General features: G+C 35.5%; 1 protein-coding gene across 6 annotated transcripts in view; it reads right to left on the reverse strand.

The window, feature by feature from the left end:
• The window catches only part of mia2 (MIA SH3 domain ER export factor 2), a 30666-nt gene extending 14415 nt beyond the window's left edge, over window positions 1-16251 (reverse strand). For 2 of the 6 annotated variants that reach the window (XM_079852906.1, XM_079852903.1), the window contains exons 1-14: window positions 15957-16251; window positions 15639-15772; window positions 15388-15480; window positions 10482-14340; window positions 9974-10282; window positions 9714-9787; window positions 7389-7520; window positions 7263-7284; window positions 7053-7141; window positions 6637-6708; window positions 3724-3834; window positions 3577-3648; window positions 3380-3484; window positions 3110-3232 (exon numbers count right to left, since the gene is read on the reverse strand). In XM_079852906.1, coding sequence (XP_079709032.1) covers window positions 3110-3232; window positions 3380-3484; window positions 3577-3648; window positions 3724-3834; window positions 6637-6708; window positions 7053-7141; window positions 7263-7284; window positions 7389-7520; window positions 9714-9787; window positions 9974-10282; window positions 10482-14340; window positions 15388-15480; window positions 15639-15772; window positions 15957-16077 — 5316 coding nt within the window. In that variant the 5' untranslated portion in view covers window positions 16078-16251. The remainder of the gene's footprint in view (window positions 1-3109; window positions 3233-3379; window positions 3485-3576; window positions 3649-3723; window positions 3835-6636; window positions 6709-7052; window positions 7142-7262; window positions 7285-7388; window positions 7521-9713; window positions 9788-9973; window positions 10283-10481; window positions 14341-15387; window positions 15481-15638; window positions 15773-15956) is intronic. The other 4 variants (XM_079852904.1, XM_079852907.1, XM_079852905.1 and 1 more) reach the window with 4 other exon arrangements.

Raw genomic sequence — 16251 nt, forward strand, 5'->3', positions numbered from 1 at the left:
AGAATGAAAGTCTGAATATATAGAATGAAAGTCTGAATATATAGAATGGAGTGAATATAGAATGAAAGTCTGAATATATAGAATTAAAGTCTGAATATATAAAATGAAAGTCTGAATATATAAAACGAATGTCTGAATATATGGAATGAAATTTCTAGGGAAAAGGCGACTGGATTAGTGCGATCGCACCTCCGTGCACCTATTCAGTCGCCTTTTCCCTTTAAAATTCCACACGGTAATTTTAAGTGTTTGAACTGTGCAGCATAACTTTATGCTCACAGCAAATTTATTTACACATTCAAAAACAGGCAGGATATACAAAATAAAGGGCAGAATCACGTTTATCCACTTTTATTGTGTATTTACTGACGTGCCCTTGTGGGCTGCTTTATGTGGGCAAAACCAAGCGACAACTCAAAACCCGAATTTTTGAGCACAAATGCGCTATCAGAAAGAATGATGACAAATGGACAAATCATCAGTCGCAAGGCATTTTAATTCTGCGGGACATGATGTCAATATGCTCAAATTCATAGGCTTAGAGCTTGTCAATCGGTCTCCAAGAGGGGGAGACCGTGAGAACCGCCTCCTGCAGCGAGAGGCTTGGTATATTTTTACTTTAAACACATATATCCCGAATGGGATGAATGAAGATCTGTCACTAAGTTGTTTCTTATAAATGGAAAACTAATATGTGTATTGTATGTTCATTCATTTATATGTATAACAATCTTTGTCTTTCATTAATGGACTGTTTGAAACATTAGTGACACTATTGGACTGGTTCATTATTTTAACATCATTGGCTGGTGTTAATATGGGTGTGGTAATGGGTGAAGATTGACTACATTGTTACCTTGTTGCACACTGAAGAAGGCACGCGCCGAAACGCGTCTGTGCAAAAATAAAAGTTTATAGTGCGGCCTCTCTACTCTTTATGTATTCCGTATTACCGTATTTAGGCCAGCACTCTTAAAGTTGATAAAGTATACACATTGAGTGAAGCCTGCTCCTATCCTCACTTCAAAATGTGTATAAAAAATAGTAGATGAATAACACAAGATGGCGCTGATAACATCAGATTTTCATTCTATATATATTCAGACTTTCATTCTATATATATATATATATTCAGACTTTCATTCTATATATTCAGACATTCATTCTATATATATATATATTCACTTTCATTCTAAATATTCAGACTTTCATTCTATATATTCAGACTTTCATTCTATATATATTCAGACTTTCATTTGATATATTCAGACATTCATTCTATATATATATATTCACTTTCATTCTAAATATTCAGACTTTCATTCTATATATTCAGACTTTCATTCTATATATATTCAGACTTTCATTCTATATATTCAGACTTTCATTCTATATATTCAGACTTTCATTCTATATATATTCAGACTTTCATTTTATATATTCAGACTTTCATTCTATATATTCAGACTTAATATTGTAAATATAATTATTTCCTGAACGGCTTGCCAATTGATAACAAATTAGATGTACACATATTGTGTGTTATATATATATATATATGTGTACATCTAATTTGTTATCAATTTATTATATAACATACACTACCGTTTGGAGTCAGTAATATATCTTCTTCTTTTTTTTTATTATTATTTTATTCAGCAAGGATGCATTAAATTAACGAAAAGTGACAGTAAAGACATTTCAAATAAATGCTGTTCTGTTTTAAACATTGATAATAATTAGAAATAGGGATGCACCGTTTAATTAGCACTTCTCCGATGGCATGTTTTGATTTATTTCCTGCACACAAGGTGGATAAGCTACAACAGTCAGCTGTGTGGACACTAGCTCTGAATTGTCAATATTAATTTCTCGATTTGAATCTGAAATTATATGGTTTCTGAAATCTAAATATATCTAAAATCTATTTTCGGTTGAAGCCTGAACAAAATTTCACTAAACATTTGTTGCACGCCTGCCAGCCATCCAATAATCGTAAAAAGCTTTGCCCTTTGTTACTTTTAATATGAAGCAAAGTTTCAACTATAAAAATATTCAATTTTTATATGAAATTCAAACAAAAAATTTAATTTTGGCGCTCTTCAATACGGCATGACAGATCGCTGTAGCCTCCTTAGTTCAAGCGGCAGCATGGATCAAACGTATGTGAACCGATCATCTTATTTCCTCTTTACTACTAGTTAGCACAAAATAAACATGGGTGAACATCAGAAAAATACACTACAACTTACCGAAATGAATCCTGTCTCATGTAATCGCTCAATTCGTGTATCAACGGGGGAAAGAGCTCAATAAAACAGCTTGTAGTAGGCTATACAATGTCACTAAATGTTAACCCCAAGAAAGCTATTCAATGTTCATGAACTCATTAGTTAACAGGAAAAAAACAACCTTTTGCTTAATATATGCAACTGTATTACATATTCATTACATTTTTGCTTAACCTGTTAGTGATGTCTTCATTATTTAATGTATGAATGAATAAATCTGTCATGAAAACAAGTTATTACAGTTTATTGTCTTTTAAATGTTTATATTTCACCATCAAACTGGAGTAGAAACAATTCTGCTATTAAAAAGTTGATATAAAAACTGCCTCATGTGCAGTTTAAATGTTTGTACTCAGTTTTAGCAATCTGAGTGTTTGATTAATTAATTGATTATTAATTTATTCTTAATTTTCGTTTTTGGGCAAGTGCGTCTTAAAATTTCATTTAATTTCATATATTTTCATTTCGGTGCATCCCTAATAATAAATGTTTCTTGAGCAGCAAATCAACATATTAGAATGATTTCTGAAGGATCATGTGACACTAAAGACTGGAGTAATGATGTTGAAAATTCAGCTTTGCCATCATAGGAATAAATTATATTTTAAAATATATTCAAATAGAAAACAGTTGTCAAAATATTTCACAATATTGCTGTTTTACTGTATTTTTGGTCAAATAAATGCAGCCCTGGTGAGTATTTCTTACAAAAACATTGTTAAAAAAAATCCAAACTTTTGAACAGTGGTGTATATACTGGCGTATACTTGACAAACCCATACTAGTCAACTTCTATTCTGGTGTCGATGTGTTTTTACCTTGATGCGTTCGTCTTTATTTGTGCAGTCCTCCTGCATGCCAGAATGAGATCTTTCACACATTTTCATCTCCTCCTCCAGCTCACCGAGGCGTTCACCCCAGTCCTCCGCTTCTTGCACAAGCTGTAGTGGTGATGGCCATACACACACGCATGGTAAATGTAAGCCATGAAACGTCTTGCATTACAATGATTTCCTAACAGTTATGTTAAAGCTTGAAAATATATACATTTTTTATCTCTAAACTAAACACACAAACACAAATCTCACCTGTGCTTTACTCTCGAGGAGCATCGCATGCTCTTCTTTGGCCGCCTGCAGGTTTTTCTGTAGTCTCTCTGTGTTGATCTCATGAATCTTCAGTGTTGTGTTGTCCTGCACATGAAAATACAGGTAACAGTATAGAATTAAAAATGACAATTATTGAGGAATATGACTGAAATATGCATCATATACATAGTCAATACCTGTTCTAACTGTGACTTTCGATCTTTAGCTTCCTCTTCTAAATTACTTAAAATCTGCTCGAGTTCAGCAAGCTGTAAAACAGATATAAAAGCCGATTAGACAGATTCAGGCAACATAACGTGCATCTGTGTGTATGACAACATTACCTGATCCTCTTGTTGTTTTCTTGCTTTGTTTTGTTGGGACAGCTCTTCTTGTAGCCTCTTAATTTCCTTTTTCATCTGAGCATTTGATTGTTCAAGTTTCTTTGACGACACCTAAGGGCAATATAATTGGACAAGGGTCAGGTAACAAGTGAAGTGGTCAGGGAGACACGTTTTTTTTTTAAAGTGCCTCTATTATGCTTTACCTTTCATTCAGTGTGTAATATACAGTGAGGAAAATATGTATTTGAACACCCTGCTATTTTGCAAGTTCTCCCACTTGGAAATCATGGAGGGGTCTGAAATTGTCATCGTAGGTGCATGTCCACTGTGAGAGACATAATCTAAAAAAAAAAATCCAGAAATCACAATGTATGATTTTTTAACTATTTATTTGTATGATACAGCTGCAAATAAGTATTTGAACACCTGTCTATCAGCTAGAATTCTGACCCTCAAAGACCTGTTAGTCTGCCTTTAAAATGTCCACCTCCACTCCATTTATTATCCTAAATTAGATGCACCTGTTTGAGGTCGTTAGCTGCATAAAGACACCTGTCCACCCCATACAATCAGTAAGAATCCAACTACTAACATGGCCAAGACCAAAGAGCTGTCCAAAGACACTAGAGACAAAATTGTACACCTCCACAAGGCTGGAAAGGGCTACGGGGAAATTGCCAAGCAGCTTGGTGAAAAAAGGTCCACTGTTGGAGCAATCATTAGAAAATGGAAGAAGCTAAACATGACTGTCAATCTCCCTCGGACTGGGGCTCCATGCAAGATCTCACCTCGTGGGGTCTCAATGATCCTAAGAAAGGTGAGAAATCAGCCCAGAACTACACGGAAGGAGCTGGTCAATGACCTGAAAAGAGCTGGGACCACCGTTTCCAAGGTTACTGTTGGTAATACACTAAGACGTCATGGTTTGAAATCATGCATGGCACGGAAGGTTCCCCTGCTTAAACCAGCACATGTCAAGGCCCGTCTTAAGTTTGCCAATGACCATTTGGATGATCCAGAGGAGTCATGGGAGAAAGTCATGTGGTCAGATGAGACCAAAATAGAACTTTTTGGTCATAATTCCACTAAACGTGTTTGGAGGAAGAAGAATGATGAGTACCATCCCAAGAACACCATCCCTACTGTGAAGCATGGGGGTGGTAGCATCATGCTTTGGGGGTGTTTTTCTGCACATGGGACAGGGCGACTGCACTGTATTAAGGAGAGGATGACCGGGGCCATGTATTGCGAGATTTTGGGGAACAACCTCCTTCCCTCAGTTAGAGCATTGAAGATGGGTCGAGGCTGGGTCTTCCAACATGACAATGACCCGAAGCACACAGCCAGGATAACCAAGGAGTGGCTCTGTAAGAAGCATATCAAGGTTCTGGCGTGGCCTAGCCAGTCTCCAGACCTAAACCCAATAGAGAATCTTTGGAGGGAGCTCAAACTCCGTGTTTCTCAGCGACAGCCCAGAAACCTGACTGATCTAGAGAAGATCTGTGTGGAGGAGTGGGCCAAAATCCCTCCTGCAGTGTGTGCAAACCTGGTGAAAAACTACAGGAAACATTTGACCTCTGTAATTGCAAACAAAGGCTACTGTACCAAATATTAACATTGATTTTCTCAGGTGTTAAAATACTTATTTGCAGCTGTATCATACAAATAAATAGTTAAAAAATCATGCATTGTGATTTCTGGATTTTTTTTTTTTAGATTATGTCTCTCACAGTGGACATGCACCTACGATGACAATTTCAGACCCCTCCATGATTTCTAAGTGGGAGAACTTGCAAAATAGCAGGGTGTTCAAATACTTATTTTCCTCACTGTAGCTGTTTGTGAACGTAAAGGTCTGCAAAATTTTAAAGTTATCGTCTCCTAAAAGAAAGAATAGATTCTGAATTGCCGAAACGAGTTGTCACCAATTCCAGTCTCATTTCCTGCATAATGTCCACTGTCCGTCAATGGTCTTCATTGGCTGCCCACGAACAACGTCTACTTTGACCCGCCCTCAAACACTGTAATTGTAGCTGTGGGCTAAAAAAGTTTGGTTTGTGTTGTCGACATGTTGAGAAGACGCTGTGTTTTGCGCTGCAAAGCAAATCCACTTCGCATGAACTTCCAAAGGATGAGGACTTGAATTGATACGGTAAAACTGACACCATTGTTTCTGTTCGTATAACTATGTATACAAGTGCTGAGGAAGTAATTTGGTAATGGTCATTTTGTTTTCGAAAAGCACTGTAAGCGATAGACCAATCACAACAGACTGAGCCGTCTGACAAATCAGAGAAGAGCAGGCTCTCAGAGAGGAGGGGTTTAGAGAGACCGGATCCTTGATCAAGCCATTTCAGACACTGTGAGAAAAGAGGTGATGCTGCAATGTATATTATGAGAAAATGAAAGTGTTTTTTTGACCTTGATGCATGTAAACCTATTGTTGGAAACCTCCCAAACAAAAACAGGAACCTTTAAAATAGCATAATAGGGGCACTTTAAACATTAGTGGCTAAGTAATTGCATGTTTTTTTTACAAACAGGTTTGAGTGGCAACTATGTGTAATACAATCTCAATTGCACTTTATTTTACAGTACGTGCACTTAAGTTTACTTACAGTGTACTTACCTAAGAAAGTACTGGATAATATAAGGTAACTACATGAGTTAAGGTTAGGTTTAGGGGTAGGTTCAGGTTTAGAACCAAGTTATTACCCAGTTATTGCAATTACTATAATAAGTAAATAGTATGTACATGGGGAACAGGACTGTAAAATAAAGTGCTACCACAATCTCTAATATATTACATTTGAGGTTATTAAAAGTAATTAACACTTCCTAAAAGACAAACATTGTTGAGAAACCAATATTTAAAGGGGGAAAAAAACACACACACATAATGATCGTCTTTACCTCTAAAGTGTCATTTTCTGCAGCTTGCGCAGACATGCCATTGTTCTGCAGTTTGGACTCTAGTTTGTCAAACTGTTGAGACAGACAGACAGCATTGTTTAGAGTAGGGATTTTCAGTCTTTAAGATGCTACACCCCCCCCCCCCCCCCCCCCAAATATAATCATTCTCATGCAAGGCATATACATAGTTTCTTGTACAAAGACCCAATGTATATTGTGAAAAAAATGATAAATATGTTTAAAATATAATTCAAAAAAATATTTTGTTAGGTCACTATCAAGTCAAATTATTATCTTTTCTACCCATTATAGTACTCATTATTTACTTATTTATTTGAATCAATTTTTTTTTTATCTATTTTTATCTTCATTTCTATCACAGTTTGAAATGAAGTGTATAACATGGCATTTCTCACCTTCTGTTTAACCTCACTGAATGTCTCCAGCACTTTGCACTTTTCATCAAGCAGTTCAGCCACTTTATGTGCCATTTGCTTTTCTTTACCTGCAAAAAAAGCCAACAGCCAGGATCAATTGAGAGCTGACAGTAAGGATCAGTTAAACAGATAATAAGGACAGGTTTAAAGAAAAGAGCCAATAAGATAAAGAAATGGGAAAACACCCACTTGCATATAGTCGACTTTTCATCTGCAGAACAAAATAGAAAAAGCTCATGATTACTTGGTGAAATGAAGACATTCATAAAGTATGCATGTGTTATTGTGATTCTTGAGCAGAAATGCCTGACTTACAGAATGAATGAACCTGCAGCTGAACAAAAGCAGTGTGCATAAACCTAAAAATCCTGTGAAAACCACAGCTTCCCATGGAAGTCCATATAAGTCAGGGCCAGGCCGTATATCGTCAGGAAGTGAAGACACAACCTAAAACAGAAGTTAAACAGTTATACTGATTCTCAAAGAAATTAAGTATAAAATATAAACATTTCTTTCCCTTTGTCATACACACACACACACACATACATACATACAAAGTGAACACATGATTTTAAACAGGATGTCCTATAGATAACCTAACACCACTTTCCTATGATGATACCTTTTAGACCTAATAGTAGTTCCGCATAAACATTTATCACTTCTAAAAAATAATAATAATTCACACAAATCGACCAATTTGCAAAGAAAATATTTTAGCACTTTTTACTTTACTGTTACACCACCTGACATTAACTCATTGAATTAATTAAATTAAAATCAAATGAAAATTATATAAAGGACTATAACAACCTACCACGTGTCTAAACTAAAATATTTCTCATTTTTATAATCTCAGACATCCTAATTTGTCATTGACCAGCAGTAACTGACCAAAAACAATGCCACTGGAAGATGTAAAAGAACAATAGACACTACACAATTTAAACCGTTATAAACTGGTAAATAAAGTCAGCTGTTGTAGATATGTAAATAATTAACGTTAAGTTTAATAAATCAACGATAAAATAAGCTGAAATGAGCAACGAACCAGATGCATCAATGCTAACCAGCTAAGTTATATGCCTTAATATAGAGCGCAGTTTACACATTTAAAAGCCAGCATACATCTAGTTAATACTACACTCTAGTCAAATATGTGTACTATGATAGTTAACTTAGAAATATATGTGACACCTGCTGACAGCTGCCACACATACACACTAACGCTGTTTCATCATTCACACACTGACACATACATCTTTGATTTTCTCCACCGCGAGTGTGTAGTAAATATTCGCTGCTCCTTTCATGTCAGTCGCTTCTGTGACGACCGACTCGGCCTGAAATTCGTCTGCCATGATTATATTCAAACTGAGTTCTTCTTTAATCTGTTAATTTATCTGTTGTTATGCCATGGTGCCGCCGGATGCTGCTCTACACTGCTAGTGCGCATAGAGGAAGGGCGCACTCTTTCTTTTTAGGGGGGATCCTTAGCGCATAAGAGCTTGTGTCGGTAAAATTTGAGTAGGACACTTGATATATTTGTTTTATTGTTTTTTAAAAGATAAACATACGTATTTTGTTCATATAAACAGTATTTTGCTTTTATGCGAAAAACTGTAAATTCCACAAAACATTAATACCCCCTATAAGGGTCATGGTTTCTTCCACACGTCACCAATTGCTGAATGCCACAACGTCTCGTTCGTGTTTTAAAGTGACAGACTTACTTAGCGACACTGAGGAATTAGTCAATAAGCATTCACGAAAAAAAAATATTTGTCATGGGCTGGTTATGAAACGTCTATAGTTTTGGTTTGTGGGTAAGTATGTTTCATTAGTGGGTGTGTCAGGTAAATATTATATACCTCTATAAACAAAGTCACTGAACTATAGAGACCGGTTGAGCAGCTCAAGTCTGTCTGGATTCGACTTATCTCAAAAAAGACTACTTCATTTACTTTCTAAGTATTTAGTTATTTAGTTATATAAAAGTAGTACTGAAAAAATAAATAAAAGTAAAAACTGTTAAATATCATTAACTTGGCTTGAGTGTGAAATATGACACTGTTTGGCGACATGTCAAGACAGAAAATAGACTAGCCTAGTCGTCGGCAGTTTCCACGAGGTACACAAAATATGGCATGAAATGCTTATATTATATATTTTGAACAAATAGTGGCTTCAGATTATTGCATCTCAGCATTATATGGGATAATCAGGAGATAAATAGCCTATATGTAGGCCTACTGTACATTTACTGTACTGTATAGGCTAGTTAAAAACTGATTTAGGTGATTCTGTAATTTCCTAACAACAAACATAAAATAATGATCATCATTAAAAAGTAAATTTTTGTCTAAATTATGACATTGTATTATTTTAATTGTTAAACAGTCAAAAAGGGATTGGTCAAAATTATAATTTTAAAAGGCAAAAAAAAAAAAAAAAGAAGACATTTAAGGTGTTTAATCTTTTTTTAAACACTTAAAAACACTAGCTATATATTTCACATTAGGTTAATTTGTTGATTTGCCTTTAATATGAAAAAAAAAAACAAAAAAAAAAAACAACCAAATGTACCCTTGTCTAAAATAGCCGGATACTTTTCCTACACCATTTCACATGAATACCTACCTTGTCCACTATAGATGCAATTTCATTAATTGTGACTTCAACAAAAACTGCCATTTGATAAAATTTCCCTTCACCTGTCAAAAAGAACAAAAACATACATAAGTGTTTAACATTTACTATTTAATAGGGTGAAATGTCATGCCTCAAAAGTAATTTATTCATAATTGTTTTGGAACAACAGGTGGATGAGTAAATTATGACAGTTATGACAAAATTTTAATATTTTTATTTTAGGATGATATAAAAAAAAAAGTGATTACCGTTCTGTGATTCAACATGCTCCTCGGAGATCAGTCCATGGTTTTGGGAAGTAGCTTTCTTGATTTCAGAAGATACCCAATCCTCATGCTTTCTTATTTCCTGCTCATCAGTCTGAACACCCTCCACATTAGCTCCATTCGCTGAAAGGTACTTCTCCTCTATGACTGGCTCATTTTGAGGGTTGCTCAAGTCATTTACATCAGATCTGTCTTGGGTATCTTGATTATTTTTAAGCTCTGTTGAGGAGATTAGTGTATTCTTATTCACATCTAGACATGATTCATGAACACAGCCATCTTCGCTGATCCCTGTGATGAAAGAGAGGGAACATTATAGAAAATGACAACTTTTACATTATACCATAACTCAGAGAGTAAGATCACAAAACCTATTTCCCATCAATCACATATGCAAAAGTTTTTGTCCCATGCAATATTCACCAAAATTATGAAATCTATTATCTGGAGTACTTTTTTTTTTAAATGATCAGTTTCGAATCATCAGTACCTGGGCTTTCTACACTGACTTCTGTTATCACTGGTGAATTTTTCTCTCTTAGAGTAGATAAGAGGGTATACAGTTTTTGTAGTGCTGGGTATTCATTAATATTATTCTTGCCAGGAAAACTGTTATGTTGTTGATTACGTCCTTTTGTGTTCATCTTCATATGGTATTCCAACAGCTGTTCAAAGTCACTGAGTTCTTCAAGATCTGTATTAACTTGGCCTGCATCAGTATTTCCTAGTTTGGAATCCAGCCAAGATAACTTGTGGTCTCCGAATAAATCTAAAAGATCTTGAATATTCTGTTCACTCAGATGAGGATATAAATTTGTATATTCTTTAGAAGTTTCTGTAGAATGGTTGACAGTCTTTTTTTCTTGAATTTCAGGGCTTCCAGGCCGTTCTTCATCACCCTGTTCCTCTTTATCTTCCGACTGCACCGCCATGTCACTATCATCATTTTGATCCCAGGTGGCACCAATGTCACTTTCCTGCCTTTTCGTGACACTTTCTGAATCGGTTTGATCACTTTCCTCCCTTTTCGTGACACTTTCTGAATCAGTTTGATCCTCCATATTTGCAGTGTCAGTCTCCTCTTTGTGTTCAACACTCTGATTTTGATCAAGCATATTATTAATACTGCCACCCTGAACTGGGTCATTCTCCGAGAAGATATCATCTGTTAATTTTGTTTCTTTGGAAGTGGTATAGTCACCTGGTTCTTCAGTACTAACAGCGTTAAGAATTGTATCAGTGTCTGCATTTTCTGGTAAACTGAGATCATGACCACCATCTTTTGAATTAGTAGATCCATCAGATGTGTTCAATGATGGGCTTTTTGTATGGGTTTCCTCTATCAGAGTCTCGTTTGTGATTTGTGTGTCACCCTTTAGCTCTTTTGTTTCAAAATAATTATCTGTAGGTTCAGAAACTGTACCTAATTCCTTTTGCTCTCTATTCACTACAACCTCATCTGCATATTCACCTTCTGAATCAGTATCCTTAACAATACTAATATCTGCTTTTTGTATCTCCAGTAACACATCATGCGAGTCGCTGGTATTGTCCATGTCATCATCTGTGGCGTTTAGGGCTGAATTTGGCTCAAGGTCTGTATGTAGATTTTCTTCACTAATAACAGCTGATTCATCTGTTCCAAGAGTGGGAATATGAGATGTTCCTTCATCAGAAGGCCTTATGTTTGTGTCCAGTTTATTGCCCATTTCCGTTGCAAGAGCTTCTGAATCTGATAACTTTTCTTCGTAAAATGTGATGTCTTTTGATAATACTTCATCTAATTGTGTGTCATTTTTGTCCATAACTAACTTGTCATTTTTGTCCATAACTAACTCATCATTTCTGTCAATAACTAACTCGTCATTTTTGTCCTTAACTAGCTCATCATTTTTGTCCATAATTAACTTGTCATTTCTGTCCATAACTACCCTGTCATTTTTGTCCATAATTAACTCATCATTTTTGTCCATAATTAACTTGTCATTTTTGTCCATAACTAACTTGTCACTTTTGTCCATAACTACCTTGTCATTTTTGTCCATAACTACCTTGTCATTTTTGTCCATAACTAACTTGTCACTTTTGTCCATAACTACCTTGTCATTTTTGTCCATAACTACCTTGTCATTTTTGTCCATAACTAACTTGTCATTTTTGTCCATAACTACCTTGTCATTTTTGTCCATAATTAACTCATCATTTTTGTCCATAACTAACTCGTCATTTCTGTTCATAACTACGTTATCATTTTTGTCCATAACTAACTCATCATTTCCGTCCATAATTAACTTGACATTTTTATCCATAATTAACTCGTCATTTTTGTCCATAACTAATTTATCATTTCTGTCCATATCTAACTCATCTTTTCTGTCCATAACTAACTTGTCATTTTTGTCCATAACTAACTCACCATCTTCTTTCGATGTACCTGGGTCATCTTCAGCTAAACATTTTTCATTAATGTATTCTGATAATGCATCCACAGTCGGTTTCGAATTCAAATCTGCATTTACACTTTGACTAATTGTGACAGTCTTAATATGAGAGTCAATGTGCGAATCTGAAACATTTGATTCTTGTGTTTTTTGATAATGCAACTCATTATGAATGTCTGTCCCTGGCAGTTCAGATGTATCAGCACCAGCTTCAGTGTCTGTGCTAATTTGATAATCACTTTTGTGCGGTTTGATAGTGTCTAAATTGTCTTGATCAGACAGACTTTGTGTCAGCTTGTCCTCTGAAATGTCATCAGATAAATCAGTCAATTTGATTTCGCTTTGAATAACATCAATTAAATTATTTGCAGATATAACATCATCATCATTTTGGGTGTCAGATTTTTGAGAAAAGCCATCTGTTTCTCTAATGTCATCAGATGCAACACTGTCTTTTAAAGTCGTTGTTTCGTCGGATAGTGCCTGAGTTTCACTAATTAAATCAACATCGTTAACATCAGACATTTCTTCCTTTTTCAACTTCTGTTGCTCAAGAAAGTCCTCCTTACCTGAATCTACCTCCTTTGCTGTTTTTTCCTCATTACTTTGCATGTCTTGCTCCACCTCTCCCTCTAAAACATCAGCATTGTTTGCACTTTTACCTTCGTTTAAATTATCTGCTGACTTGTCTGTGCCGTCTTCTGTCATATTAGATTCTTCAGTGCTGTCAAATGGAATGCTATCTTTTGTTTTATCAAACAGTGACTGAGTTTTACTAATCACATCATTGTCTATTGGGTTTGAGTCCTGCTCATCAATATCACTCAACATTTCTTCTTCTTGATCCTCGCTATTATTTTGTTCCTCATCAAAGTCTTCCTTAACAGGATCTTCTTCCTTTGCTGTCTTTTCCTCATCTCTCTTTACTATTGTGTCTGCCTGTAATGGAAGTTTAAGCACTGATGTCAGGCCGCTGACTGAAAATATGGACTCTGAGCTTGATTCTGACTCTTTGGTTTCCATGTTCTCAGTGTTTGTAGCGGATCCAGGGCTTCGTTCCTCAGACAAACTGTCTTTGCCTCCATCATCCTCATCTTGTTTAGTTTGTTCTTCTTTGTAAAGGTTTGTAATTCTGTTGTACATGTTGCCGTACCACCCCGTCTGTTCCTCTACTTTTTCATTTTCTGATCTCATATTCTCCATGGGAGCATCCTCATTCTCCACACTGTCATCAGGGTTATTTTCATCTCTCTGTATTTTGTCATCCACATCCATGTTCTGACTGGGGTTAAGAATGCTTTGGTCCTCCATGTGTGTGTTTTCATCTGCCATCTCAGATTCAGGTTTAGTTGCAGCTGGAGCATTGTCTTCACTAAAGCCCAAGACATCTCTACCCATAGTTATCAAGGAGCTAGACTCCTGAGATGAGGTGTCTTTATCATTTGCTGGGTTCTCAATATTGTCCTCAGTGTCAGTCTTTAGATCCTTGTTTCCAAATCCAAAAGCATTGGTCAGTTCACCCCTGATCCAACCAAACGTTCCAGAGTTCGTCTTCTCCTCCACGTGGTTCTCCTCGATATCCATCACTATTTTTCTGCTTTTGAAGGATTCTTCACTGCTTTCATCCTGTGGTTCATCATTGCTTTGTTCATTCCTGCCAAACCATCCATTAACAGCAGAGCCTATCCATGAAGACCCACCTTTTTCTGTTGTCTCGAGGCTGTTTTGATCAGAAACATCTTGAACAGAAATTGTTCTGGGTTCACTCTCTTCTTTATCAGTAGGCTTATCATGGACTTCATTGATATCGCTTTCTTGGGTTTCTTGTGTGAAATCTTCCAGATCATCAAATGCAGTGCTGTGCTGAATGACTGAACCATTTTCATCAAAGCAGATGAAGTCATATTCCTGAGGAGAGAATTTATGATTAATATTTATGTTCTTGGAAGACTCTTTTCTAACCAAATCAGCATAAAAGGAAGAATTAGATCATTCAGATTTCTTCGTCAACACACTGGCTAAGTTGAGTCAGATAGCTCTGTATACTGAAGTGAAAAATTATCTATTTCTATACCTGATCTGAGCCTTAAAGTTTTGAAATGACAGAAGTATTGACAGATCTTTTCCTCTATATTATGACACAGGTGAAATGGGTTATCGGAAAAATAAAATACAATCTTAATTAAAAATGGAGGTTACAAGAAAGGTTTTTTTTTGCAGTGAAGCCATAGAAGAACTATTTTTGGTTCCCCAAAGAACCTTACAGTAAACAGTTCATAAAATAACCATTATTTTCTTTGTTTAACGAACATTTTGATAATCTAAAGAACCTTTTACAGTTTAGGTAAAACTTTTAGGTTCATGGTTAGTACCTAGTTATTACCCAGTTATTGTATTTGCTATAATAAGTGCTTAGTCTGTACATGCGGAACAGGACTGTAAAATAAAGTTTTTCTCCACTATAAAGAACCTTTGGTCCAGTGGAAAGGTTCTACTGATGGTAAATAAAGAACCTTTATTTTTAGGAGCGTAGGGTGGGAATCCATCAGTTGTTTGGATGGAGACAAATCTGAATGCAAGACTGCAGTCAATTGTAAGAAAGGGGTGGGGGTTTTGCAGACAAAATGATTGGAGAAATTTCTTTTTTCTTTCTTTTCATTTCATTTCACCGGAAGACTTAGTTATGACATTTTGAAGGTCAAAAAAAAGAAGAAGAAAGAAAAGAAAAGAAACCTATGCATGGATGAATCATTCAATAACATGCATTAAGAAAACAGGGTGAATTTGCACTTCATGATGTCATGAATTGTTTTTGTTGCTGTAACTGATTGTATATGTTGATTTGATTATATTAAATAATATTTTCAGCCTAAAACCAGTTAATGCAGATGCATCACATGAAGCATATTTGTTAGGTTAACTTATAAAACCCTTTCTTTTTTTTAAATACATTACCTGGGTCGGCACCTGGATTTCCTTTTTCTCATCAATAAACAGTTGATCAACTTTGATGGCATCTTTTGGAAACAATCCGGACAGCTTTTCTATCTGCAACATGTAAAATATTATGAATATAATGATAATATAATGTTTTTATTTATCAGTAAACTTAATAAGCTTAAAGAACATTAAACCCATACTTGTATATTTTTAATTCATCAACAATTTAATTAATCAAGAACAGAACCAGAAAATGGTAGACTCACACTTCCTGCCCAGAGATCATTTCTTTTTCCAGTGAGTTTGTAGTAAACGGTGATCATATCCCCTTTTTTGAGGTTTAGAAAACGACAGTCTTTAGCTGTATGGTCTCTCTGTGCCTGCACACGACTTATCATGCCTGAAGAAATGAGAAATGAAAAAAAAAAAAAAAACTCATAGATAAGAAAGCATGGCAATAACTTGCACATGAATCACATAATTGAAATATTTTGCACAAAGCCATATAATTATAAGATGAGCAGGTAAACACACATCACAGTTTCAGTCTAATCTTTCCTTTTGAATATAAATGATCAACTTACTTTCACATTCGGGGTCTCCACATAATTTGTAGTCTGAAATCAGTCCCAAACCGTGATGTAAAACGCCAAAGACAACATGAAACAAAATGAATGAACGCACAGCTGCCATGTTTAGATTCATCCAGCAATTCCCTTCATCTCAGTAGATCATATACATTTCAAAATCCAATAGTCAGAGGGAAAGCCAAGCTAAATCCCAGCTAAATGTCATTCCCTCTGTCTTGTCAGACAATGAGCCAATCTATGCAGATCACATTCTGACAAGCAGAGATTGGGTTTATAGGTTACTGTCAGT

Source organism: Squalius cephalus (assembly GCF_949319135.1).
Source record: "Squalius cephalus genome assembly, chromosome: 20".
Classification (NCBI taxonomy): Eukaryota; Metazoa; Chordata; class Actinopteri; order Cypriniformes; family Leuciscidae; genus Squalius; species Squalius cephalus.